The sequence below is a fragment of the Ursus americanus genome, chromosome 3, assembly GCF_024610735.1.
Source record: "Ursus americanus isolate L20-20 chromosome 3, mUrsAme1.1.p, whole genome shotgun sequence".
In the NCBI taxonomy this organism is placed as follows: domain Eukaryota; kingdom Metazoa; phylum Chordata; class Mammalia; order Carnivora; family Ursidae; genus Ursus; species Ursus americanus.
In genome coordinates, this window is record NC_142129.1 from 49,620,498 (window position 1) to 49,646,993 (window position 26,496).

The 26,496-nt window shown below is 42.8% G+C and overlaps 1 protein-coding gene across 1 annotated transcript in view; it reads left to right on the plus strand.

Annotated features, from left to right (window-relative positions):
* Window positions 1-844: 844 nt before the first annotated feature.
* Window positions 845-26,496, plus strand: part of GSDME (gasdermin E) — a 76,483-nt gene continuing 50,831 nt past the window's right edge. Inside the window, exons 1-3 of the mRNA XM_045793020.2 lie at window positions 845-920; window positions 11,503-11,732; window positions 14,403-14,595. Of these exons, the coding sequence (XP_045648976.1) occupies window positions 11,522-11,732; window positions 14,403-14,595 (404 nt within the window). The 5' untranslated portion in view covers window positions 845-920; window positions 11,503-11,521. The remainder of the gene's footprint in view (window positions 921-11,502; window positions 11,733-14,402; window positions 14,596-26,496) is intronic.

Sequence of the window (26,496 nt, forward strand, 5' to 3'; positions counted from 1 at the left end):
TGTCGAATAAATAAATAAAATCTTAAAAAAAAACAAAACAAACAAACAAAAAAAAACAAAACTCAACACTCTTGAAGGCAAGTTCTCCAAGGACAGACATTTTATTTTTTCTCTTTCATTGTTCTCAGCCTAGCAGAGTACTGCTCAGAACAGATGATCCGTAAATACTGACTGAAGGGGTATAGTGTTTAAATCAGTCAGTCAACAAGCAATTGTTGAGCATCAGCTGCGCTCAGGTTCACTCATTAACTAAGCACCTGGTGAGGGATGCTGGGCGCTGCCCTCGAGGAGCTTGGAATATCGTTGCATGAATTATGAATACTGTCAGGACTAGTGTGAGCACAGTCACGCCACAAATCCGGACACTCCCAGGCCCGGGCATCAGGGGCTCCCACAGGTTAGAGCAGCCTCAGACTTGCCCGGTGGAAGGGCGAAGCTCCGGTGCCAGGCGGCACCCAATTCTTGTTGACGGCCCCGCAGGCTTCGCACCCCACGGTACTGAGGGCGGGAGAGGAGGCCTCGGGGAGGGAGGGCCGAGCATATCGCCGGCATATCCCCGTGCGCCCCAGTCCTTGGATCCCGAAAAGAGTGCGGGCCTTTGGCGGAAGCCGAGCCCCGGGGTGTCAGCGACCCTCGTGGGCGGAGTCACCCGAAGAGAGGGAGCCCGCCGGCTCTGGGCCCTCGGGCGGGTCTCGGGATGCCGGTCGCACCCGCCCCGCCTCGGCAGCGCTCGGCCCGGCGCACCCGGTCCCGTCCCGCCGGAGAGCCGCGGCGCAGGGCGCGGCCGCTGAGCAAAGGACCCGCCGGCCCGCCCCCTCCCGCCGAGCCCCCGCCCCCGGCCCGCCCCGCGAGCTCATCTGCCCGGGCCGGCGCGGGACGCCGAGTGCGCGGCTGCAGGGACACGGCGGCGGCGCGGGCAGGTGAGTGCGGCGTCGCGGGCTCCGCGGCGGCTCCGGCTCTCGCCTGGGCGGGCGGCCAGCCCCGTGGAGCAGAGTCCGCGGCTTTTCTCTCTCCGGGACGCCCCTTCCCGCCGTTCCCCCCTAAGGGAGACGAGTCGGTCTGCTGCGCCGACCCCTCTCCGGCTCCTTTCCCCCTACCCCTTCCCCAGCCCCTCTTCCCCGCGGCCACTTCCTTCCGCGGCTGTTGCGAGGACCGCCGGTACCTTCTGTCTCCCCGCGTTCACCGCCCCTCCCCACTCCTTCATTCTTTGTCCTCCCGTTCCCCGGGGTGTGCAAAGGCTCTCCCGGCTTGCGGGCGTGCGTGCGGGCAGGAAAGGCCGGAGCCCACAGGAGTTGAGTTTCTGGGCTGGAACGGTTCCCTCAGTCGCCTGAAATTGGGCCCCAAGCCTGCGGAGAAGGCCAAGCCCCCCTGGGTGTCAGCGGCGGGGGGCGGAATGACTTCACAGCCGCTCGCGTGGCTTCCTCAGGCCTCGAGGTGCGGACCCGCGGGAGCCCACTTCGCATCTGCGCGCGGGAGGGGCCGGAGAGGGGCGGCTCCCACAAAGGCGTGTGTTGTAGAATGTTCCAAAACATCACTCATGGAGCGTCTGCTCTGTTCAAAGGAGTGAATAGGATGGGAGGAACGGATGTCTTGGCGTCGTAGCTCTCAAGGGGCAGACAGCGAGCCAGAGCGCAATGAAAGAAGTGCTGTGCGGCCGGAGAAGCAGCTGAGGAAATGGAGAGTCAATTGATCCCTGTTGAGATCACCAACGCACTCTTCCTATAAAGGGGGACAGCTGCGAGAAGTGGAGCCCAGGCAGTTAGATCTGAGAATCAGGGCCCAGGCTCCCAGCTGCTGTCCCATCCTGCTCGGAGGTGAAAGCAGGAGGATCACCTGCTCGGAGAAGAAAGTTTTGCATTTTCCAGAAGCGTTTTTCTTTCTGTTCTCTTTGAACCCTCAAGGGGACCAGAGAGTTCTCTGTTCTGGAAACCCTGTCTCTTCCCAAAAGCCTTTGTCGCTTCACACTCACTCCTTTCTCAAGCTCATGCCTGTTTTGTGACCATTTTTTTTTTTAAATTTCATAGACTGATTTTTATTTTAGAAAGAAGCAATGGAGTACCTTGTCTTTAATTTGTCTTATAAAAATGAGCTCAGGCACTGGGGCTGTGAGCATGGAAGATACAAAAGGATGACACCTGTTTTAATTGACTAAACTTCAGATTATTTAGAAAACTAAAAATAGTTCAAAATGTGCTGAAGCTGTTAACTATGAGGCAAGTACAGTGATGCCTCATTTCCCTGCATAGTGAGGAAATGTGCTCCATAACTGTGTTCCAGAACTGTGATTTTCACTTCCACTATAACTGAAGTCCACCCTTTCGAGCACACTTTATTTTATAGAATAAATGCTATGTAGCCAAATTTTAAAAAGCTGACTGAGGAATCCACAAAGCAGGGTGGCCAAGGGCTCAGGCTTCGGAGGCAGGTGGACCTCCTTTGGAACCTTTGCTTTGCTCTAATTCTCTGTGACATTCAGTGCCCTCCAGAGACCTCCAGGAATGCACATAGAGTTGGAAAAGTTGTGTTTGTTGCTTCTTGTAGCGAGAGAGGTCTCACACCATGCGGTGTCTCAGTAAGTGGGTGTTAGGAGCGATAGCATTTGGGCTTGTAGGTGGTTGTGGGAGAGGTAAGGAAACAGGACTTTGCTCTGGATTGGATGCTGTCAGGAAGGGGGAGAATTCTATTGGGTATCTTGACAAGGCTGCAGTGAGGCTAAAGCTATGGTTGGCCAAGCAGCAGTCACTAGCCGGGACTGGTGGTGGTGGGGGGCTTGTTTGGTCATTTTTGTGGTTTGGACAATGTTCATATTTTGTCTGAGGTCAGACGAGATTGAGGGGTCTTGTTTTTGTCTTGATTTATCACGACCACAGAGTGGCCTTGCCTGATGTTGCTGTTCTGAGACCTTGTTCGTGTTCAACAGGAGAGTGCTGGGCCATTGCCTAACAACACCGGGGTCAGCTGATTGTACTAGGCCGGCTCACAGGTGTCGGGGGCTGTTTTTGTTTTGTTTTCTCTCGTGATTTGGGCAAGTTACTTCTTCAAACTTCCACATCCCTAAAATGCCTACTCAGGGTTGTTGTGCAGATTAAATGGGGAAATGCGTGGCAGGAATTTAGCCCAGTGCCTGGCACAACACACGTACCCACCATACAGTCGTTTCTCTTTCGTGTATTTTGATGTTGAGGTTTCTTGCCCAAAACTATTCATATCCTTACCTCCCTGCCTTTGACTTTCTGAGTTCTAATGGCTTCAAGCTGGGAAACCACATATGTAGGTGAGTTAACATCCAGTGTAATATTAGTTTCAGGTGTACAATTTAGTGATTCAACACGTCCATACAACAGCTGGGGCTCCTCACAGCACGTGTGCTCCTTAATCCCCACACCTATTTAGCGCCACCGAGCTAATGGAATTTTAAGGCCCTGTTGTGAGAGTGGCGATCTGTGGTACAGCTGTGAAATGCAATGGATTTTTAGGCCCTGAGCAATTTGAGCTAGATCTCTCATGAGGCCATTTGTCTACTTCCAGAATGGAACACACTGGAAATTTGAATCTGACATCTGACTTACAGTTGATTGAAACTTTCTTGTGCTTGCCTGTGTCAGGCAACCTGGGTTCTAGAGCCTTCAGTTGGCTCCAGGTGTATTTAATCTTTCCTGGCTAGACAGTTAATTTAGATGTTTGGGAGAATGGTATGGCAACTTACTGTCTTCCAATGCCACATGGGAAACTGTTGTATTACATTTCTAGCCTGTATTTTAGCTGATCTATTATATCAAAAGCTCCTAGGAATAAAGAAAAAAACCAGTAGAAAATGGACCACGGACACAGTTAAGAAAAATCTTTAAACAAAAGATGCTTGATTTATGTTAAAATAACATACCCTAAGACTATGCCGAGATACTGTTTCTCACCTACGAGACTGACAAAAATATAAAAGTTTGATAACAGACTCTGTTGCTGAGATTTTTCATACTTTATTGGTGAGACTGCAAAATGGTACAACCCCTGAAGTTATAGATGTATTTACCTATTGGTCTAGCAATCTCTCCCTTTTTTTTTTTTAAGAACTTTTTTTTTTATGATTTTATTTATTTGCACCTGCAGGAGAGAGAGGGAGAGAGAGAGAGAGAGAGAGGAACAAGCAGTGGGGAGGGGCAGAGGGAGAGAAAGAGAAGCAGACTCCCTGCTGAGCAGGAAGCCTGACGCACGACTTGATCTCAGGACCCAGAGATCAAGGCAGCCGATTAACCGACTGAACCATGGAGGCACTCCTAGCTCTCTTGTAGGAAACTTCCCTCGGGTTCTCTTGTCCATGTATGAAGAAGACATATGTTCAAGAGTATTCAGTGTGGCATTTTTATAATAAAAAGTAGAAATAACCTACGAAGTTGGCAATCCAGGCCAAACAGTGGTACAGCCACATGGTGGAGTATTATGCAGCTGCAATGATGAAGGTACTAACATGGAAAGATCTGGGATATATTGTAACATGCAGAATAGTGTGCTCTCCCAGTACACTTTCAGCAGGTACTGTCTTACTCTCTCCCACCAATCTGCTTCCTCCTGAGTTCCCATTCTTGGTCACTGGTGTCTCTATCTCATCAGCCAGCCCACACCTGAGATACCTGGAGGCCATCATAGGGAGTCGCTTTCAACACCACCCTCACATCCAACCAGAGTTCTGGGGAACCACCAAAACATCTTTTCTATCCTTATGCCTGTGACATAGTTCAGTATAACCATTTGTTGTCCATCTCTCATCTTGTTCCCTTCCAGCTGGTTTCTGTTTTGCTTCCAGAATATCTTGCTAAGTGACCAGTTTGATTGCATCACTCCCTAACAACCCCTCCCTCTGATGGCTCCTGCTGCCCTGGCCCCCAGCAGGGGAGGCACAGCTTGCACAGCCTGGCCCGAGGCTTCCTCATCCCTGTCCTTTGCCCTTCCCCACTCTAGAACCACAGCAGGAACCAATGTTAGAGCTTGAAAAGCAAGGAAGTGGCAATGGGCATATTAACACAAAATGATGTCACGAGCTTGCCAGTCACAAATCTTGCCATGCACAATCTTCCCCACCCTTCTACCACCTCCTGCATATGCTGGGCTTTTATAATTGCTGCTCTTCTGCTAGACCCCCCCCCCCATACTCCTCTGCCTGCTTACTTCTGCTTAGCCCACAAAATGCAGCTTGGACACTGCCTACTTTAGGAAGCCTTCTCTGACCCTATGCTTCTCTACAGTTGGATTTAGATGCCCTTTTCTTAGTTCATTTCTTGTAATAATTTGTGTCAATATCTTGTATAAAACCTAATTGTTTATTTCTCTATCTGGCCACCCAACTAGTAGCTCATTGAGAGAGACTACTTTATATATTTACTGAAGTATAGCTGACACACAATGTTTTTTGTTTTTAATTTTTATTAAAATTTTAGTTAACATACAGTACTATATTGATTTCAGAGTAGAATTCAGTGATTCATCACTCACAGCACCCAGTGCTCATCGCAACCAGTGTCCTCTTAAATACCCATCACCCATCTAGCCTATCCCCCACCCACCTCCCTCAGTCAACCCTCAGTTTGTTCTGTCTTAAAGAGTCTCTTATGGTTTGTTCCCCTCTCTCATCTCCCCCCTTCTCATATATTCGTCTGTTTTGTTTCTTTTTTTTTTCCATCTGTTTTGTTTCTTAAATTCCACCTATGAGTGAAATCATATGGTACTTGTCTTTCTCTGACTGACTTATTTTGCTTAGCATAATACACTGTAGCTCGATCCGTGTTGCTGCAAATGGCAAGATTTCATTCTTTTTGATGGCTGAGTAATATTCCAGTGTGTGTGTGTGTGTACACACACCACCTCTTCTTTATCCATTCTTCAGTCAGTGGACATTTGGACTCTTTCCATAGTTTGGCTATCGTTGACAATGCTGCTATAAACACAGGGGTACATGTACCCCTTTGAATCTGTATTTTTGTATCCTTTGGGTAAATACCTAGTAGTGCAATTGCTAAATCATAGGGTAGTTCTATTTTTAACTTTCTGAGGAACCTCCATACTGTTCTCCAGTTTGCATTCCCACCAATGTAAGAGGGTTCTCCTTTCTCTGTATTCTCACCAACACCTGTTGTTTCCTGTGTTGTTAATTTTAGCCATTCTGACAGGTGTGAGGTGGTATCTCATCCTGGTTTTGATTTCTGTCTCCCGGATGATGAGTGATGTTGAGCTTCTTTCTTATGTGTCAGCCATTTGGATGTCTTCTTTGGAAACGTGTCTATTCATGTCTTCTGCCCATTTCTTAACTGGATGACTTGTTTTTTGGGGTGTTGAATGTAATAAGTTCTTTATAGATTTTGGATGCTAACCCTTTATCAGATATGTTGTTTGCAAATATCTTCTCCCATTCCGTACTCTGCCTTTTAGTTTTGTTGACCGTTTCCTTCACCATGCAGAAGCTTTTTATCTTGATGAAATCCCAATGGTTCATTTTTGCTTTTGTTTCCCTTGCCTTTGAAGATGTGTCCAGTAAGAAGGTGCTGTGGCCTGAGGTCAAAGAGGTTACTGTCTGTGTTCTCCTCTGGGATTTTGATGGTTCCCAGTCTCACATTTAGGTCTTTCATCCATTTTGGATTTGTTTTTGTGTATGGTGTAAGGAAGTAGTCCAGTTTCATTATTCTAAATGTTGCTGTCTGGTTTTCCAGACAGCAGTTGTTGTCTGTTCCCAACATCAGTTGTTGAAGAGACTGTCTTTTATCCACTGGATATTCTTTACTGGTTTGTTGATTAGTTGACCATATAGTTGTGGGTCCCTTTTTGGGTTTTCTGTTCTGTTCCATTGATCTGTGTGTCTATTTTTGAGTTGACACACAATGTTACATTAGCTTCAGCTGCATAGCATAGTGACTTGGCAACTCTGTACCTAATGCTTTACCACAAGTGTAGCTACCATCTGTCACCATACAAGGCTATTACAATATCATTGATTATATTCTCTATGCTGTACCTTTCACCCTTGTGACTTATTCCATAACTGGAAGCTTGCACCATCTACTCCCCTTCACTCATCCCCCTACCCCACTCTGGCAACCATCAGTTTGTTCTCTGTATGTATTTATTTCTGCTTTTGTTTGTTCATTTGTGTCTTTTTCAATTCCATATATTAGTGAAATCATATGATATTTGTGTTTACCTGACTTCACTTAGCATAATACCCTCTAGGTCCATCCATGTTGTGGCGAATGACAAGATTTCATTCTTTTTTATGGCTGAGTTATATTCCATTGTATATATATATGCCACTTTATCTGTTCGTCTGTCGGTGGATACCTGGGTTGCGTCATGTCTTGGCTGTTGTAAATAATGCTGCAATAAACATAAGGGTGCATGTATCTTTCCAAATTAGTGTTTTGTTTTCTTTGGGAAATATCCAGTAGTGGGGTAACTGGATTGTTTGGTATTTCTCTCTTTGGTTTTTTGACTGTTTTCCAAAGGCTATGCCAATTTGCATTCCCACCAACAGTGCATGGGGGGTTCCTTTTTCTCCACATCCTCATCAACGCTTGTTATTTTTTGTCTTTTGGTTCTAGCCATTCTGACTGGGGTGAGGTGATATCTCATAGTTTTGATTTGCATTTTCCTGATGATGAGTGATGTTGAGCATCTTTTCATGTGTGTTGGCAATCTGTATAGAGATGACTTTTTGTATCAGTACCCTAAGTGCTTAAATACAGTACCTGTACATAGTAGGTACTTAAGGATAATTAATGATTCAGTAAATGTTTTGACGAATGAATGAGTGCTCCATCACATGCAAAAAACTTAATATAGTGAGAGATGCATTAGAGATGAGAGTTTGAGCATATGTAGTTTTCCTTCTTTACAGTTCACTGTTGATCAGAAAGGAACTTTCTAGGGGTGCCTGTGTGGCTCAATTAAGCGTCTGACACTTGGTTTCGGCTCAGGTCATGATCTCAAGGTCTGGGGATTGAGCCCTGTGTGGGGCGCTGTCCTTGGTGTGCAGTCGGCTTCAGATTCTCTCTCCCTTTCTCTACCTGTCTGCCCCTCCCTCCGCTCACACACAACGAGCGCTCTCTCTGAAATAAGAAAGGAACTTTTTATGTTTTAGAATCCCTTCTTTAAATGTTTATTCTTATTGTTAATATACAAGAATAGGGTTAGGTAGCCACCCAGTAATCTAAGAAAATGCACTCTGGAGAAGAACTAGTGAGAGGTAAGACGGACATTTTCTGATATCCTAGAGGAGGTTCATGTTAAAGAAAGTGAGTTGTGCCGGTTGGCCATTTCTGTCTTCTTTGGAGAGATGTCTGTTCATATGCCCATTTCTTGTTTGGATTATTTGTTTTTTGGGTGTTGAGTTTGATAAGTTCTTTATTGATTCTCGATACCAGCCCTTTATCTGATAAGACATTTGTAAATATCTTCTCCCATTAAGTAAGTTGTCTTTTGGTTTTGTGACTGTTTCCTTTGCTGTGCAAAAGCTTTTTATCTTGATGGAATTCCAATAGTTCATTTTTCTTTTGTTTCCCTTGTGTTTGTGTCTAGCAAGAAGTTGCTATGGCCGAGGTCAAAGAGGTTGCTGACAGTGTTCTCTAGGATTTTGATGAATTCCTGTCTTACATTTAGGTCTTGTATCCATTTTGAGTCTATTTTTGTGTACGGTGTAAGGAAATGGTCCAGTTTCATTCTTCTGCACGTGGCTGTCCCATTTTCCCAACACCATTTGTTGAAGAGACTTTTTTTCCATTGGCTGTTCTTTCCTGGTTTGTTGAAGATTAGTTGACCATAGAGATGAGGGTCCATTTTTGGGTTCTCTATTTTGTTCCATTGATCTGTGTGTCTGTTTTTGTGCCATTACCATATTGTCTTGATGATTACAGCTTGGTAATAGAGCTTGAAGTCAGGCATTTTGATGCCATCAGCTTTGGTTTTCTTTTTCAATATTCCTTTGGCTATTTGGGGTCTTTTCTGGTTCCATACAAATTTTAGAATTATTTGTTCCAGCTCTGTGAAAAATGTTGGTGATATTTTGATAGGGATTGCCTTGAGTGTGTAGATTACTCTGGGTAGCATAGATATTTTAACAATATTCTTAAAATGCTTAACATCACTCAGCATCAGGGAAATACAAATCAAAACCACAATGAGATATCACCTCACACTACTCAGAATGGCTAGAATTAATAAATCAGGAAACAACAGATGTTGGCAAGGATGCAGAGAAAGGGGAACCCTCTTACACCGCTGGTGGGAATGCAAGCTGGTGCAGCCACTCTGGAAAACAGTATGGAGGTTCCTCAAAAAGTTAAAAATAGAGCTACCCTACGACCCAACAATTGCACTACTAGGCATTTACCCAAAGGATACAGTGATCTGAAGGGGGACAACTATGGAAAGAGCCTGGGTGTCCTTCAACAGATGAATGGACAAAGAAGATGTGGTATATATACATAATGGAATATTACTCAGCCATCGAAAAAATGACATGGATAGAACTTGAGGGTATTATGCTAAATGAAATAAGTCAGAGAAAGATAATTATGATGATTTCACTCATATACGGAGTTTAAGAAACAAAACAGAGGATCATAGTGAAAGGGAGGGAAAAATAAGACAAAATCAGAGAGGGAGACAAACCATAAGAAACTCTTAACTATAGGAAACAAACTGAGTGTTGCTGGAGGGAAGGTGGGTGGAGGGATGGGGTAACTGGGTGATGGGCTTTAAGGAGTGCACGTGATATAATGAGCACTGGGTGTGATATAAGACTGATGAATCACCGACCTCGACCTCTACCTCTGAAACCAGTAATATACTATATGTTAACTAATTGAATTTAAATAAATATATAACATTTAAAAACAAAGAATAAATAAAAAAACAAAATCAAACAAAAAATAAAGCAAGTGGGTTGAACTAGTTAATGTCTAAGACTACTCCCAGCTCTCAAACTGTATGATTTTATATCTCTGTGACTTCCAGATACCAGGGTACAAATACAAATAAAACACATTTCTAGTCTATTAGATATTTTAAATTTTGACCATGGATAATTTTTAAAAAATCTTATTTCACTTGTGCTTTTTTTTGAGTAATAACTATATGTATGTACTTGTGTGTTTGCACATATGTATATATTCGTGTGTGTGTGTGTGTATAGGCCAGGTACAGTTTATATAGTGTGAATTGTTTATAACCTTTGCTCATATTTCTACAGTATTTTAAAAACAATTTGTAAAAGATTTTTTATATATTAAGTATTCTAGTTCTTCATTATAAATATTATAAGTATTTTCTCAGTTTGCCATTTGTCTTCCTAAAGGCCTTTCTCATCCTACAATTGAACAAATATTTGTATTTTTTTTCTAGTACTTTTATGGTTTGATTTTTTTTTCCTCAAAAAAAAAACCCTTCTAATCCATTAAGAATTTGCTCTTGTGGGGCGCCTGGGTGGCTCAGTCGTTAAGCGTCTGCCTTTGGCCCAGGGCGTGATTCCAGTGTTCTGGGATCGAGCCCCACATCAGGCTCCTATGCTGGGAGCCTGCTTCTTCCTCTCCCACTCCCCCTGCTTGTGTTCCCTCTCTCGTTGGTTATCTCTCTCTGTGTCAAATAAATAAAATCTTAAAAAAAAATTTTGCTCTTGTGTACAACATGAGATAGGAATCTGGCTTTCTTTTTTCCAGATGAATATCCAGTTCTTCTAACACCATTTATCAGTCTATACTTCTTCCACCGAATGCAGTATTTTATATCTTCCAATGTGTTTCTTCTTTTCCCCTCCAGCTGAGGAGTGACTGGGTCTTCATTTCTGGATTAAAAAGTAATAGTTTCTTTGCATTTGTGAATAGGGGAAATCATACAGTGTCGAGAAAAAGCACGTTGACCCATTAAAAAAGTGGTTGTATCTTTGTATATTACAAATTAGGGTAATCAGTGTGTCGGTCAACAAATATTGTCAGGTCTCTACCTATTAGATACATGGTACAATTGTATTTCCTGACCATTCCGGCTGGCTGAGGCCATATGACTACTATGACAAATTGCGAGTGGAGATGATATGTGTTAGTTTTGGGCTAGATCATTTAATTGGTGGTGTGAGACTTTCCAGAACTCCTTCATTTTGGTTGGTGGCTGCCCCTTCAATCTGGATCCTTGAATGACTATGATAAGAAAAGCTCTCCTGTCCTTCTTTACCAGACATAGAGTGTGACCAATAAATAAACTTTTCTGGGTATAAGTCACTAATAATTGGAGGCTATTTGTGTCTGAAGCATCACTTAGCCTATCTAGACTGACATACTCTCTTTCAGTATATCCGTTTGATTTCTTTGTCATCAGCTGAACCCACACTAGAGGGTCTTCTAAGGAGAAGGTATTCTTTCATGTATAGTGATTGACAGGAAGGAAAAACAGGCAGTTTTAGAAAAAAATAAATGAAATAATAACTTCTTATTTAATTTGGGGTTACCTGTTTTATTTTTTATTCAGGTAATCTGGAGCTCTCATAATGTTTGCCAAAGCAACAAGGAATTTTCTTAAAGAAGTTGATGCCGGAGGGAACCTGATTGCAGTATCAAACTTGAATGACTCTGATAAGTTACAGCTTCTAAGTCTGGTGACCAAAAAAAAGAGATTCTGGTGCTGGCAGAGACCCAAGTACCAGTTTTTATCTGTCACCCTTGGTGATGTACTCACAGAAGACCAATTTCTGAGTCCAGGTAGGTTTCTTTGGGTATATTCTACAGTTAGTCTCAGAAAAGATGATGATTCATCTTCTAGGTACCTGCTGTCTTGAGTGATTGATTATAAGGGGAGACCTTACAATGAATTCTGTTCCATTGCGTACTCTCTTAAAGACATACCTTTTTTTTTTTTTTTTTTTTTTTTTTTTTTGTGGGAGCGGGAAGGGGCAGAGAGAGGAAGAGAGAGAATCTCAAGCAGACCCCCTGCTGGGCATGGTGCCTGAGGTGAGGCTCCATCCCATAATCCTGAAACCATGACCTGTGCTGAAATCAAGAGTCAGTTACTTAACCGACGGAGCCACACAGGTGCCCCAAGGCATATCCTTTCTTTAAAGGAACAAAATTCTACAGACCAGACATGAGAAGTTGTAGCTTAATTAAAAAAAATAATATTGCAGTTTTGAGTATAAAAGTAAGACATGCCCATTGTAAGTGTTGGGGCCACTCAGCATAGGTAGCATGGCTCTACCACCCAAATCTGGTTTAGTGATGATGCCACATACCCATCAGGAGGGCTTGAAAAGTCTTATTGCTCACATAAGGAAGCTTTCTGGGGAGAGCAGGGCAGGCTCTCAAGCTGGTCCAAAAATAACTAGGGAAAAGGGGAGATAAATAGAATTTCTGTGTAGCACTTTGTACAAACTGGACTGTTCCTTTTATCAGAAAATGCCATTGTTCTGGCCTAGACCCAGTGGATAGATTGAGTGCTTGCTGTGTGCCAGGCTGCATATTATGTGATTTACATACATCAACTTGTAACAGAATCCATCAGGAAAGTATTCTTTCCAGATTACATGTGAGAAAACTGGGTTCAAGGAGATGAATGTTAGCCAGTTTGTCTAGGTAGGAATATTAAAAGAGTGATTAAAATCTTGAGCTCTTGACAAGTGCTCTATGCTACTCCCGAAAGCATTTCCCAAAGTGTTTGTATTCCACAAGATATAAATAGGAAAAGGCTTTGAATTGAGGGCATTTTCACAGTTGTCTTATTTTTGGTGGTGGTGACAGAAATGATTCTTTGTTTTGTAACTTGCAGAGATGATGATCGATGATTAAGTCTCATTCACCCTTGCTGAGGAATGATTTTCTTGACTGAAGTGAAGGCAATAAGTAGGGCAGTGAGTGGAAGGAAAGAAGCTTTTCAGACTTTAGCAGATTTGAATCCCTTAGAAGTACAAGCAGGAGCCCAGTAGAGCCTTGGGTCAGGGAAATGGAAAAAGCCTAGTGGAAAGTTCCTAAGAGGCTCTACATGTAGCTATGTTAAATGACAGTGAATGACACTATTTTGATGGTGGTCTTTGTTTGGATTAAAAAATGAGAACAGTAGAAATCTGTAAGAGAAGGCTGGCAATTCAGAGATGAGATCACCACTTGTCTATCTTCAGCGTCCAGATAAGAATGGCGGCTCTTGAAGGCAATGTGATAGTCACCTAGAAGTGACCAGATGAGGAACATAGTAATTCCCAGAGGACTCGACTGAAGCTGGGACACCTGGTGGGGGGTGGCATCTTCCTAAGTCTAGGACGCCAGAAAGTAAGGGTAGAGAGGCTGGAGCTTGCGTTTCCCAGGATGGTGTTTGAGAGAGAGAGGGAGGGAGGGAGGGCAGGCATGCCCACTGACTTTATCAGGAGTAGAGATAAGGTATTGTATGATAAGGAATTACATGGCCGGGTAGAGGTCAATGTAAACAGGTGAGCATGGGGTGCCTGGGTGGCTCCGTCAGTGAAGCATCGGACTCTTGATTTCAGGTCAGGATCTCAGGGTGGTGAGATCCAGCCCCACGTCGAGCCCCACATTTGTGCTGGGGGTGGAGCCTGCTTAAGATTCTCTCTCCCTCTGCCTCTCCCTCTGCCCACACTCTCTCTCTTTAAAAAAAAAAAAAAGTAATAATAAACTGGTCAGTACGGGAAAGGAAATTTTTTCATAGAGATGGTAATGAAGGCCAGGGGAATGTTCTCCAACACTGGCAGGTGGGAAGGGAAGATGGCCAAGCTCCATGTAGCTGACCTGCCAGGAGTAAACAGGCCACTCAAACATGGGTCATGAGCAGAGCTGCTGTTTTCACTCTGCTTAAGTGTCATTCTCATGAAGTCCCTCACAGTCTTCACCCTGCAAAAGCACACATTTAAAATATTCTACTTAAAAAATTTAAAAAAATAAAATATTTTATCTAGATAGTGGTTAAATGGATGCTTGCTTTAAAGTTTATTTACTTATTTACTTTTAAGTGATCTCTACACTCAACGTGGGGCTAAACCTCACGACCCCGGGATCGTGAGTGGCACACTCTTCCGACCGAGCCAGCCCCGGCCCCAGGATGCTTGCTTTAAAGTTATTTGTTAAACTCTTCAGATACTTTTGGTGCACCTGCCTACATATGTGTATACTGGAATTGAAAGACAAAAAAACAAAAGAGCACCCAGTAGAGCCCCCCGGCCACCAGTGCCACCACGCTCTCAGCGGGTACCTCGGTGTGCTAGCTCCATTCTCTTTTGCACACACACACAGCGTGGCTGCCAGCTTCGCGTTTTGAATGCGAACTTCATGTTTCCCGTGGATTTCCACCGGATTGGGAAGCTAGGTGACCTAAGGCAGATAGCTGGCTATATTACCCTCAGACTCCTTTGCATGTCTCATTCACTCCAGTGGTCGTGGAGTCGGACTTCGTGAAATACGAGAGTAAGTTTCAAAACCACGTGAGCGGGACCATCGAGACGGCACTAGGGAAGGTCAAGCTGAATGTTGGAGGCAAAGGACTTGTGGAAAGTCAATCTTCTTTTGGAAGCCTGAGGAAGCAGGAGGTGGACCTGCAGCAGCTCATCAGAGACTCCGCTGAGAGGTAATGAGAATTCTGTTTGACATTTTGGGTGTTGACCTGTATCCCATTTAAAGGTCATTCAGTCGGAGCTTTGTAAAAAGGGTGACGATGGGAGCTTTGCCCACAATCAAACATGATTGAATGCCTGTCGTGCTGAAACTTTATGAGAGCTCGGCCTGGAATTTCTTGATTCTTCTTAGCTCGAGTGGGGAGACGTGGAAAGCACTTTTTTTTGGGGGGGGGGTTGAGGTGTAACTGATCTATAACGTTGTATTAGTTTCAGGTGCATGACATAATGATAAATATATTTTTTTCTTGTAATGAGAACTCTTAAAATTTATTTTCTTGGCAACTTTCAAACATGCAGTACAGTATTAACTATAGTGTCCTGTACGTCACAACTTTCATAACTGGAAGTTTATACCTTTTGATCTTTACCCATTTCATGTATCCCCACCCTCCACCTCTGACAACCACTCATCTGGTCTCTGTATCCATGTTTGTTTTGATTCCACATATAAGTGAGATGGGGCTCTTTTTGTCTTTCTCCGTGTGACTTATTGCACTTAGCATAATCCCCTCAAGCTCCATCCCTGTTGTCCCAAAGGGTAAGATTGCCTTCTTTTACGTGGCTGAGTAATATTCCACTGCAGATGTGATAAATTAGGTTCCTGACCCAATTCCAGCAGTGTCGGAGAATTCGACTCAATGCTGATACTATTTCCCTAAAGTTAGTATCAGATTCACAGGGTAAGGGTTCAGTCCTAAGAAGACTGTCCTCAACCCTTATTCTGTGTCAGATGCCAGCCCCAAGCGCAGGCTGTTCCTTGTGCTTCTGACCACGGGGCCGCAGATTGGAGGTTCCCACGCCCCCCTCCTTGGACTTCAGACGCCCTTCACAGGTCCAGGTTGTTAGCTGTACTTCTGACCAACTGGCGAAAAATCAGCTTCCCATGACTGCCTCCTTGAGTTTAATTTATTTGCTAGAGCAGCTCACGGACTCAGAGACACATTTTACATAGTAGATCGCTTATACTATAAGAGGATATAACTCAGGAACAGCCAGCTGGAGGAGATGCGTGTGGAGCCTCCCTGCTCTCCCCAGGTCGCCACTTTTCCAAATCTTCATGTGTTCACCAATCTGGAAGCTCTCTGAGCCCTGTTTCTCTGGATTTTTATGGAGGCTTTATCACACAGTCATGATTGATTAAATCATCATGCACCATTGGTGACTGAGTCAACCTCCAGCCCCTCTCCCCTCCCTAGAGGTTGGGGTGGAGGTACTGAAAATAAAAATCTTCTAGTGACGAGGTTGGTTCCCTGGACAACCAGCCCCCAACTTTCAGTGATCTAAGGACCTGCCAAAAGTCACCTCATTAACATAATAAAAGACAACTTTATTGCTCTTATCACAGGAAATTCCAAAGGTTTTAGGAGATCTGTGCCAAGAACTGGGTTGAAGACCAAATTAGACGTTTTTTACTGTAAATCACAATGTAACATATATACACTGTATTTCTTTACCATTCATCCATCCATGGACACTTAGATTATTTCTATATTTTGGCTATTCTAAATAATGTTGCAGCGAACATGAGGTGCAAATTTTTTTTTTTTTTAAAGATTTTATTTATTTGACAGAGAGGAGAGACAGCCAGCGAGAGAGGGAACACAAGCAGGGGGAGTGGGAGAGGAAGAAGCAGGCTCCCAGCAGCGGAGCCTGATGTGGGGCTTGATCCCGAACGCCGGGATCACGCCCTGAGCCGAAGGCAGACGCTTAACGACTGCGCCACCCAGGTGCCCCAAGGTGCAAATCTTTTTGAGTATATGTTTAAATACTTTGCATAAATATCCAGAAGTGAAATTTCTGGATCATATGGTAGTTCTATTTTAAATTTTGGGGGAACATTTCTACGTTTTCCATAGTGCTTGTACCAATTTATAATTCCACCAACGGAGCCAAGGGTTCCCATTTTTCTGCATCCCCTCGAACTCTTGTTACTTCTTGTCTTTTGATACTAGCTATTCCAACAGGTTTGGAGGTGACATCTCAGTGTGGTTTTGATTTGCATTTCCTTGATGATGACTGATGTTGAGCATCTTTTCATGTGGCTATTGGCTGTCTGTATGTCTTCTTTGGAAAAATGTCTATTCAGATCTGCCCATTTTAAAAATTGGATTTATTTTTTCTATTGAATTGTATGATTATATATATTATATATTAACTCTATATCAGGTATATGATTTACAAATATTTTTTCTCATTCAGTAGGTTGCCTTTTCATTTTGTTGATGGTTTCCTTTGCTGTGCAGAAGGGTTTTAGTTTGATGTAGTCCCACTCGTTCATTTTTGCCTTTGTTGCTTTTGGTGTCAGATTCAACAAATCATTGCCAAGGCTGATGTCTAAGAACTTACCACCTATGTTTTCTTCTAGGAGTTTTATGGTTTCTGGTGTAACATTTAAGTCTTTAAACCACTTTGAGTTAATTTTTGTGGATGGTATAAAATAGTGGTCCAGTTTCATTCTTTTGCATGTGGCTGTCCAGTTTTTCCAATACCATTTATTGAAGAGATTGTCCTTTCCCCATTTTATATTCTTGGCTCCTTTGTCATTAATTAAATGACCATATGTGCACAGGTTTATTTCTGGACTTTGTATTCTGTTCCATTGACCTATATGTCTGTTTTTATGTCTAAATCTTACTGTTTTGATTTGTGTAGTTTTGTAATATTGTTTGAAATAAGAGAGTGTGATGCCTCCAGCTTTGTTCTTTCTCAAGGTTGCTTTGGCTACTCAGGGATTTTTGTGGTTCCATTCAAATTTAGAATTTTTAGTTTTTTCTTTCTGTGAAAAATGCATTGGAATATTTTTTAAAGATTTTATTTATTTTACAGAGAGAGTGACAGAGACAGAGTATGAGTGGGGGGTAGGGGGAGGCAGAGGGAGAGGGAGAAGCAAAGAAGCAGATTCCCTGCTAGCAGGGAGCCCAATGCCAGACTTGATCCCAGGACTCTGGGATCATGACCTGGGCCCAAGGCAGATGCTTAACTAACTGAGCCACCCAGGTGCCCCAATGCCTTCGAATTTTGATGGGAATTACATTCAGTCTGCAGATTGTTTTGGATAGTAGGGACATTTGCTGATATTCTAATCCATGAGCGCAGAATATCTTATTTATTTTTCATTTTATTTTTATCAGGGTCTTAACAGTTTTCAGTGTACAGAATATTCACCTCTTTGATTAAATTTATTCTTAGGTACTTTTTTCTTTTTGATGCAATTATAAATGGAATTTTCTTAATTTCTCTCTTTGAATGTTCATATCAGTGTATAGAAATGCAACAGATTTTTGCATATTGATTTTGTATGCTGGAACTTTACTGAATTTCTTTATTCTAACAGTTTTCTGGTGGAGTTTTTAGGATATTCTATATGTAATGTCATGTCATACTCAAATAGTGGTAGTTTTACTTCTTCCTTTCATGTGTGGTTGGATTTTATTTCTTTTTCTTGCCTAATCACTCTGGCTAGTATTTCCAATACTATGTTGAATAAAGCAGAGTGAGTGAGCATCCTTGTCTTGTTCCTAATCTTAGAGATAAAAATTTTGGATATTCACTGTTAAGTATGTTGTTAGCTACGAGCTTATCATATATGGCCTTAACTATATTGAGGTATGTTCCCTCTCTATGTACTTTGCTGAGAGATTTTATCATGATGGGATGTTGAATTTTATAAACAATGCTTTTTCTGCATCTATTGAGATGATCATAAGATTGTTATCTTTCATCTTGTTAAGGTGGTGTATCACACTGATTCATGGATATTGAACTATTCTTGCATCCCTGGAATAAATCCCACTTGATCATTATGTATGATCCTTTTAATGTAGTGTTTTCATCAGTTTGCTAATATTGTGTTGAGGATTGCATCTATGTCCATCATGGATATTGGCCTGTAATTTTCTTTCTTTTTTTTAAATTGAGGTATAATTGACATGCAACATAATTTTAGTTTCGAGTATACAATGTAATGATTTGATATTTGTATATATTGTGAAATGATCACCGCAGTAAGTCTTGTTAACATCTGTTACCCAGCTGGCCTATAATTTTCTTTTCCGTGATGTTATTGTCTAGTTTCAGTATCAGGGTAATGCTGGCATTATAAAATGAGTTTGGAAGTGTTCTCTCCTTTTCTGTTTTTTGGAAGAGTTTGAAAAAGGTTGTGATTCATTAAATATTTGGTAGAATTCACCAGTGAGGTTGTCTGGTCCTGGACTTTTATTTGTTGGGAGATTTCAATTACTAATTCAGTCTCTTTATTAGTAATTGGTCTGTTCAGATTTTTTCCTGATTTAGGTTGTATGCTTCTAGGCATTTATCCTTTTCTTTTAGGTTTTCCAATTTGTTGGTGTATAATCGTTCATTGTAGTCTCTTATGATCCTTTGTATTTCTGTGGTATCAATTGTAATATGTCTCCTCTTTCTGATTTTACTTATTTGATTCCTCTCTTCTCTGCTTGGTGAATCTAGCTAAAAGTTTGTCAATTTTGTCTATCTTTCCAAAGAACCAACCGTTAGTTTCATTGATCTTTTCTATTGTCTTGTTAGTCTTCATTTCATTTATTTCTGCTCTTGTCTTTATTTCCTTTTTTCTATTAATTTTGGGCTTTGTTCTTTTTTTTAATTCCTTGAGGTATAATGTTAGGTGGTTTATTTGAGATCTTTCTTGTTTCTTGAGGTGTAGGCATTTATCGCTTTGTACTTCCTTCTTGGAACAACTTTTGCTGCATCCCATTAGTTTTGGTGTGTTGTATTTCTATTTTCATTTGTCTCAAGGTATTTTTTTAAATTAATCTTTTGATTCTTTTTTGACCAGTTGGTTGTTCCATAGAATGTTTAATCTTCACATCTTTGTGAATTTTTCAGTTTTCTTCTGGTAATTGATTTTAGTTTCATACCATTGTGGTCAGAAAAGATTCTTGATGTGATTTCAGTCTTCTTAAACTTATTAATTGTTTTGTGGCCTAACATAATAGTTTATCCTAGAGAATGTTCCATATGCACTTGAGAGGAATGTGTGTTCTGCTTTTGGATAGAATGTTCTGTATATATCTTTCAAGTCCACCTGGTCTAACATGTCACTTAAGGCTGATATTTCCTTCCTGATAATCTGAGAAGATCTATCCATTGATTAAAGTGGGATGTTGAAGTCCCGTATTATTATTGTATTGCTGTCTATCTCTTTCTTTAGGTCTGATATATTTAGGCGCTCCTATGTGAAGCACATAAACATTTACAAATGTTATATTCTCTTGTGGGGTTAACCCCTTTAACATCAAATAATGCTCTTCTTTGTCTTTTTTTTACAGTTTTTGTTTTACAGTCTTTTGTCTGCCATAAGTATAGCTAGCCTAGCTTTCTTTGGGTTTCCATTTACATTCTGGTTTTCTTTTCCAGCCCTTCACTGTCAGTTTGTGTGTCTCTCCATCTAAGTGAATCCTTGTAGGCAGCACGTAGATGCGTCTTGACTGGTGGTGGTGGTGGTGGTGTTTTTTATCCATTCAGCCACTCTTTGCATTTTTATTGGAGAATTTAGTCCATTTACATTAAAGGGAAGCACTCTAAAAGGGTGTTACTTCAGGCAAATATGTACTTTTTAAAAATTTATGCTATTTATAAAATGCCAACAAGGAGAATGCTATGGCCTACATTTTTGAATATTGATATCAGAAGCAAGAGAATGACATTCCCCTCTGGCTCCTGCTAGTTTTCTGATTAGGAAAAGAAGAAAGCAAATTAGGGGCTTTAGCAGAGGAGCTGGTTTTCAACTTTGAAATCTTGAAGAAAACCCCAGAGTTATCCATTGCTTAGCTTGTAGTAAATACATTGTGCCTGTGTAAATCATTTTTACCTTATGTTTATTGAACATTCCATAAAAAATTTTGTTGAGTGCCTACTATGTGCCAGGTACTGTTCTGCATGCTTGGAATGCGGCAGTGAACAGAATGCAAACATTTCTGCTGTGTATTCTAGTGGGGAGAGACACAAAATGTACAACTTCGTAAAATACATACTAGGTTGATAGGGATTGGTGGGATCAAGAAAAATACAGAAAGAAGGGGGATAGGGCATGCTAGGAATGGGGTTTGTGATTTGAAAAAGTGGCCAGAGAAGGCATTGCAGGGAAGTTGGCATCAGTGCAAAGATTTGAAGGAAGATAGATTCGAGTCTAGGGGTATCCTGGGCAAGAGTGTCGTGGGCAGGGGTCAGTATGGCTGGAGCTAAGTAAGCTGGGCAGGAGAAGGGGAAGCCTGGGGGTGGGGGCAGCGATAAAAGGAGTGGATGGTAGGTCCTATAGGGACTTGCAGGCCACTGGAAAGACTTTAGATTTATTCAGAGTGAGATGGGAATCCACCAAAAGACTTTGAGCAAGAAGTGACATGATGGGACTTATTTTTTAGAGGGATCATTCTGGCTACTGGTTTGAGATGAGACTGGATAAGTGGAAGCAGGGAGTCCAATTGAGGGGTGATGGCGGTCGTCCATCCTCATGAGAGCTGGTGCTGCAGTTTGTACGTTAACATGTGTGTGTTTTCGTGTGTAGTTTTCTCTCTTTCTCTCTCTCTCTCTTCTTTCTTTTACTCTTTTTCTTTTAAAACAAAATGCAATTCCAAATAAAGAGAAAATTCACCTGCATTTAGGTGTAGGTGTTTGTATCTTCACTTTTCCAACATTCTTAAGATTATATGAAATATAAAATACTTTCGCTCATTGAACAAAATTATGTTTAAAAAATTAACGAGTAAATACTACCATAAAAGTCATGTATCAAGCATTTAGTGGGTGGGTTTTGTCTAGACCTTGAGAACGCTGGGGCAACTGCAGTCTTCAAAACTCGTTCACTAACCGCGGGTGCTTAATGGCCTTGACAGACCTTGGCCGTTATTCGCTGCCTCCCGGGACTTCTGAGGACTCCAGGACTCCGGCAGGGATCCCCCTTTGATCGGAGAACTTTGTCTCTGGTGACACTGGGTGGAAGGGACAGCAACCTCCTTCTGTGACAGTCATAGTCTTTATTTCCCTTTCTCTGTGGCTCTTTTTCTATGCTAGGGAGGCATTTTCCTTTTCTACTACAATACTTGGGACTCGCCAGAAACCTATCTGTTGTTTATCTGAAAATAAAACTTATCTGGGCATCGTGCATTTTTATTTGCTAATAAGCCTGGCAAATCAGGGGAAAGAAGGACAGCTGGGCTGGCGGTGTCCTGGGGCCTCCGTTCCTCAGGCATCAGACACACCTCTATAGTTGAGCCCTGTTATCCAGTTTTGTTACTTCTATTTTATGAACCATGTTTGGCAATGCTTTATAACCGCTTTTCCCAGCATAGGTTTTCCAAACCCTCTTCATGATTCAGATGTAGAAGATAGTGCCAACAGGAAGCATATGGAGAGGGGTCAGTGAGTAGAGGTAGGAGAAAATATTCTGAAGAGAAAGAAGTTCTTGCCAGCAGTTGTAAGTGGGAAGAAAGGGAGAGAGGGAGGGGACGGAGACCAGCATCTGCTGAGCACCTGCTGGGTGCCAGGCACTTAATGGCACCGACACAAAGTGTGCATTTACTCTGCACAGTTCTCTTCTTTTACACTTAAGGATCGAAGGATCAGGAAGGAAAAGTAACTTATTTTCCGTCCCAGAGCTCAATTTGGATGCTGGAGCTGGGATTTAACCCAGGATTTTCTGGCTCTAAGCTTCCTGTTCTTTCCTCAAAATTGCGTTTACGTGGCTGTGGGGCAAAGAAACTGGCCGAGGTAAAAGCAGCTGAAGTTCTGGCGCCGGATGTAAGGGTAAAGCGTGAATCCAGGTTCGCGGCACAGTGGACCAGACACGCGCGAGCAAGCCTGGTACTTGGCCAGGCCTGCCCACAGGGAGGAGATTCCCTCAGGAGAGTCTTTAGAAAGCTGTTCACTGTCAAGGCGACGGGGAAGAGATGGCCTGGGGCTGGGGCTGGGGGTGACAGCAGGAACATGGTAAGGAACACACTTCACATCTAGAAATGGAACCTGTGTCTTCTGAGAGAGTCACCTCCTCCGAGTTCTGTTGCTAAGAGGTAAAGGTGAGCTGCAGCGGGAGGGGAGGGATGGCAAAGGAAGACTGTCCCAGTCATGGGACAGAGATCATGGGCAGCGAATATTTTTCTTACTTCATGCTGGAGTCATAAATTCTTATCTACATCGTCTGGACTCCCACAACATCACTGGATTGATAAGGGCTGTTTGACATACGTGTGGCCTCGGGAGGGGTAATTAGTAATGCTTAAGTACTGTACGTTCTCGAGGACTTATTTGCAGTCGGTCATTTTATTTCAGGTCATTTAGATAAGTTGTCATCTGTGTAGAAGTTGTTTTCGCCCTCAGAATTCAGCGTATTAGCTTTATTGGCCACGAGATATGTGTACGTCTCAAAAACAAACCTCATCTGTCCTTGAAGAGACAAGCGCCTGCATATATAACATTTATCCAGCATTGCTGGGCGTGAAGGTATTCTGCTGGAATTAACCTTCCAGACGCCTGGAGCTGACCTCTTTGAATGCGAGCTCTGTGTTTATCTTAAAACATTCTTGATGGAAAACCATGCTAAGATATATCAGGAACTTTTTTTTTTTTTTAATGGAGAATACCATGTTTATTGAGATGTTTTCATAATGATTTGGGTTCATGTTTTATTCTTAAGACCCTTCATTATTTTGTCTGATTTTTCTGCCTTGTCTCCTGCTGTCAGCAGCCATCTGTTACTGCCTTCAGTATAACCTGTGCACCCCACGCCGTCTCTGCCCCTCATCTCCTAGGGTCTTGGGGAAGTTTATTCCTGGTAAATAACTTCTGTAACTTTCTATGTCCCTTCTGCCCCGGTCTCAGTTTCCTTGGCTGTCAGTGAGGTATGTGGACTACATGACCTTGGAGGGCTTTTTCCTGAGCCCCTTCTCTCTGAGTTCACGCGTTGCTTTCAGCTGATTTCCAGAGCAGATAACCATTCTCCTTCTCTGTTGTATGGTAAAGCAAATTCTGGTAAAACAGATTCAATATCTGAATGAATATGTGATAATTAGAAGTTTGGCTCTTCAGTAAGAATTCCAACTTATAAAGGGTGTGGAACTAATATATCACGCCAGCAATGGTGCGGCAATGACAAATCTTCATAATTATTTAAAACATTTCAAAATTACACCCAGTCTTATTATATCTAAATACTATTGAATTCCAAAGGTTTACACACAAAAAGCTTTCGAATGCTCCTCTTTCTTACGGCCCACGTTTGACCTCTCTGAAGTTCCCACCGTAGCTCTCATGGGCACTGTGTCAGTGCGCTGTCAGCTCGGCCCTGATTTAAAAGTGATTTGAGGGCAGGTTTTGGAGGGCCTGTCTTCCTTAAAAACAAAAAAACAAAAAAAACCCCACCGTGCAGTGTGGTTGGAACTGGTCTTCCTTCCAACCTGACAAATTTCCCTGTGGCCAGCAGACAGTTTGGAAATCCTTTTGTGCTAGGGTTCAACTCAGCGTGGGCATCCTTATTTTTAAGAGTTTGTGCCTAACAGTTTAAAGACTTCTGGTCACCCATACTAGGAGAACAAGAGTTTCCTGAATTTGGTACTTTCATTTATTCTTTTTTTTTTTTTTTTTTTTTTTAAAGATTTTATTTATTTATTCGACAGAGACAGAGACAGCCAGCGAGAGAGGGAACACAAGCAGGGGGAGTGGGAGAGGAAGAAGCAGGCTCATAGTGGAGGAGCCTGATGTGGGGCTCGATCCCACAACGCCAGGATCACGCCCTGAGCCGAAGGCAGACGCTTAACCGCTGTGCCACTCAGGCGCCCCCATTTATTCTCTTTTTAATTTGTTTCTCCTTCAGGGTCAGCCTTTATATGGTTAAAACAAATGTGGGGAGGGCACGCCAGGGTCTGGGCCAGGAGCAGCTGGCAGCACCTCCTCCGGCTTTTCTCCAGGCGTTGGTGGAAAGGGAATTCTAGGCCCGTCATGGTATGGCAAACTTCAGGCTCATTTTTAAAAAGAGAAAAAAAAAAACAACTGTGGAAACAGAACTATAAGGAATAGTCTAACAAATGGTAATATACCACCTCCTCCCACTCCTGGCTTAAAAAAGATCCTTTTCTTGAAACCAGGACACAGGAGCTGTCTTTTCCTCCTTCAGCGCCCCGATTTCATTAATAAAATGCGATTAGTGTTCCCCAGGCATTTGTGTGAGAATTAAATGAGAGAATATAAACAAAGCATGGAGCATGGCAAGTTGGCACCGCAGGTCGTTCTGAGGGGGAGCACTGCTAGAACTATTAGAGCTTGGTTCTAAAAGCCAGGAAATGTGTAACAGCCTCTGATAATGGAGCAGGGAGACGCCGAGATTCAGAGGAGAAATCCAGTGATGTCCTCGGACTTTCTGGCGCGTAGCCTGTCTGATGATCATGTCTGGGTGGAGGCGGGCCACCGTGTAGTGGCCATCAGGAAGCCCACCGCGGGAGGACCTCCGGGGAAAGCGGGAGAGGCTCTGGTTCCTGCCGGTAGCCACAGCTGGGCTGCTTCCAAAATGCGTGTGGACCCAGACACGTAGCTGGGCCACAAAGTCTGGGAAGCAGGAGGCTGTTCTCTCTGCGTGTTTTGTCGTGGGACGAGCTTGCTCAATTCTTGAACAAAGCTATGCAGAGCCCTTGAACAACATCAGGAAGGCGTCAGTGGGCCTTGTCTTGGTCATCATATTCTTTGTGGGAAATGCAGCCATGAAGCTTTCAAGGCCCCACTAAGTCCACTCTTTTAAAAATATGTCTTTTCTGGGGTGCTCAGGTGGCTCAGTCGGTTAAGCGTCTGCCTTCAGCTGAGATTGTGATCTCAAGGTCCTGGGATCGAGCCCCCCACTGAATGGGAAGCCTGCTTCTCCCTCTCCCTCTGCTGCTCCCCCTGCTGTACTCACTCTCAAATAAAATCTTTTAAATAAGAAAATAAAAGATGTCTTTTCTGAGACCCCCCAGGCCACACCCATCTCTGTGCTGTCTGAAAGTCCATGAACTTACTGTTATTTTTTTCAAATTATTCTTTCTTCTGGTTTTGGTCTTAGTTCTTAGGACTGGGGGCTCCTGGAAGCTTGTTTGACCTTCTGTTATTTTTATCCACAGTGTAAATCATGGCCAACTAATAACCCCTCATGTGGGAGACCAGGGCATTCTGGGGCTTCTTTCCAGTATTTGATTCTGGTAGTGGTTTTTATTTTTTTGCAAGAACCCATCCAATCCTATCAGCTTTACTTTGACAGGCTACTTCAGATCTTTTTGGAACTAGGTAGGATTTATGTCCTAAGGAGAGACGTTCAAGTACTATTTTCTTCTTAGAGTGGTAGACATTATCATATTTCATCAAATCCAAGATGTCATCCATCGTAAGATGCACCACTATTTTACGTATCACTAAGAAAGAACACTGCCAATTAAACCATGTCACCCACCAATTTTAAAACATCCTGATTTCAGATGTTAAGATGCGAAAAAAAAAATGTGTTTTAAGATTGATGAGATGTGGTGTTCAAAACTGAATTGCTTGGAACGAGTCAGGAGTCAAGTTCAGACGAGCAGATGTTTATCCCACCTGGGCTCTTCACACGGGGTCTGACACATGGACTGTAGCCCTCACTGAACTTGTCATCTTCTCTCTCAACCTGCTTCTTGGCCTGACTCCCTCTGAGGTGCCGGTTGGTGAAGCTTAAGTCCAGTTGTCTCAGCCAGAAATCTTCGTACCAGGTGTGGCTCCTTCCTCAGCTTCTCTGCCATGCCTTGTCTCTAGCTAGTTGACTCCGCCTCCTCAGTATCTTTCTTACCTGTTCCCGTTGCCCTGGCCTCACAACCACTTCCCTGGTGCTG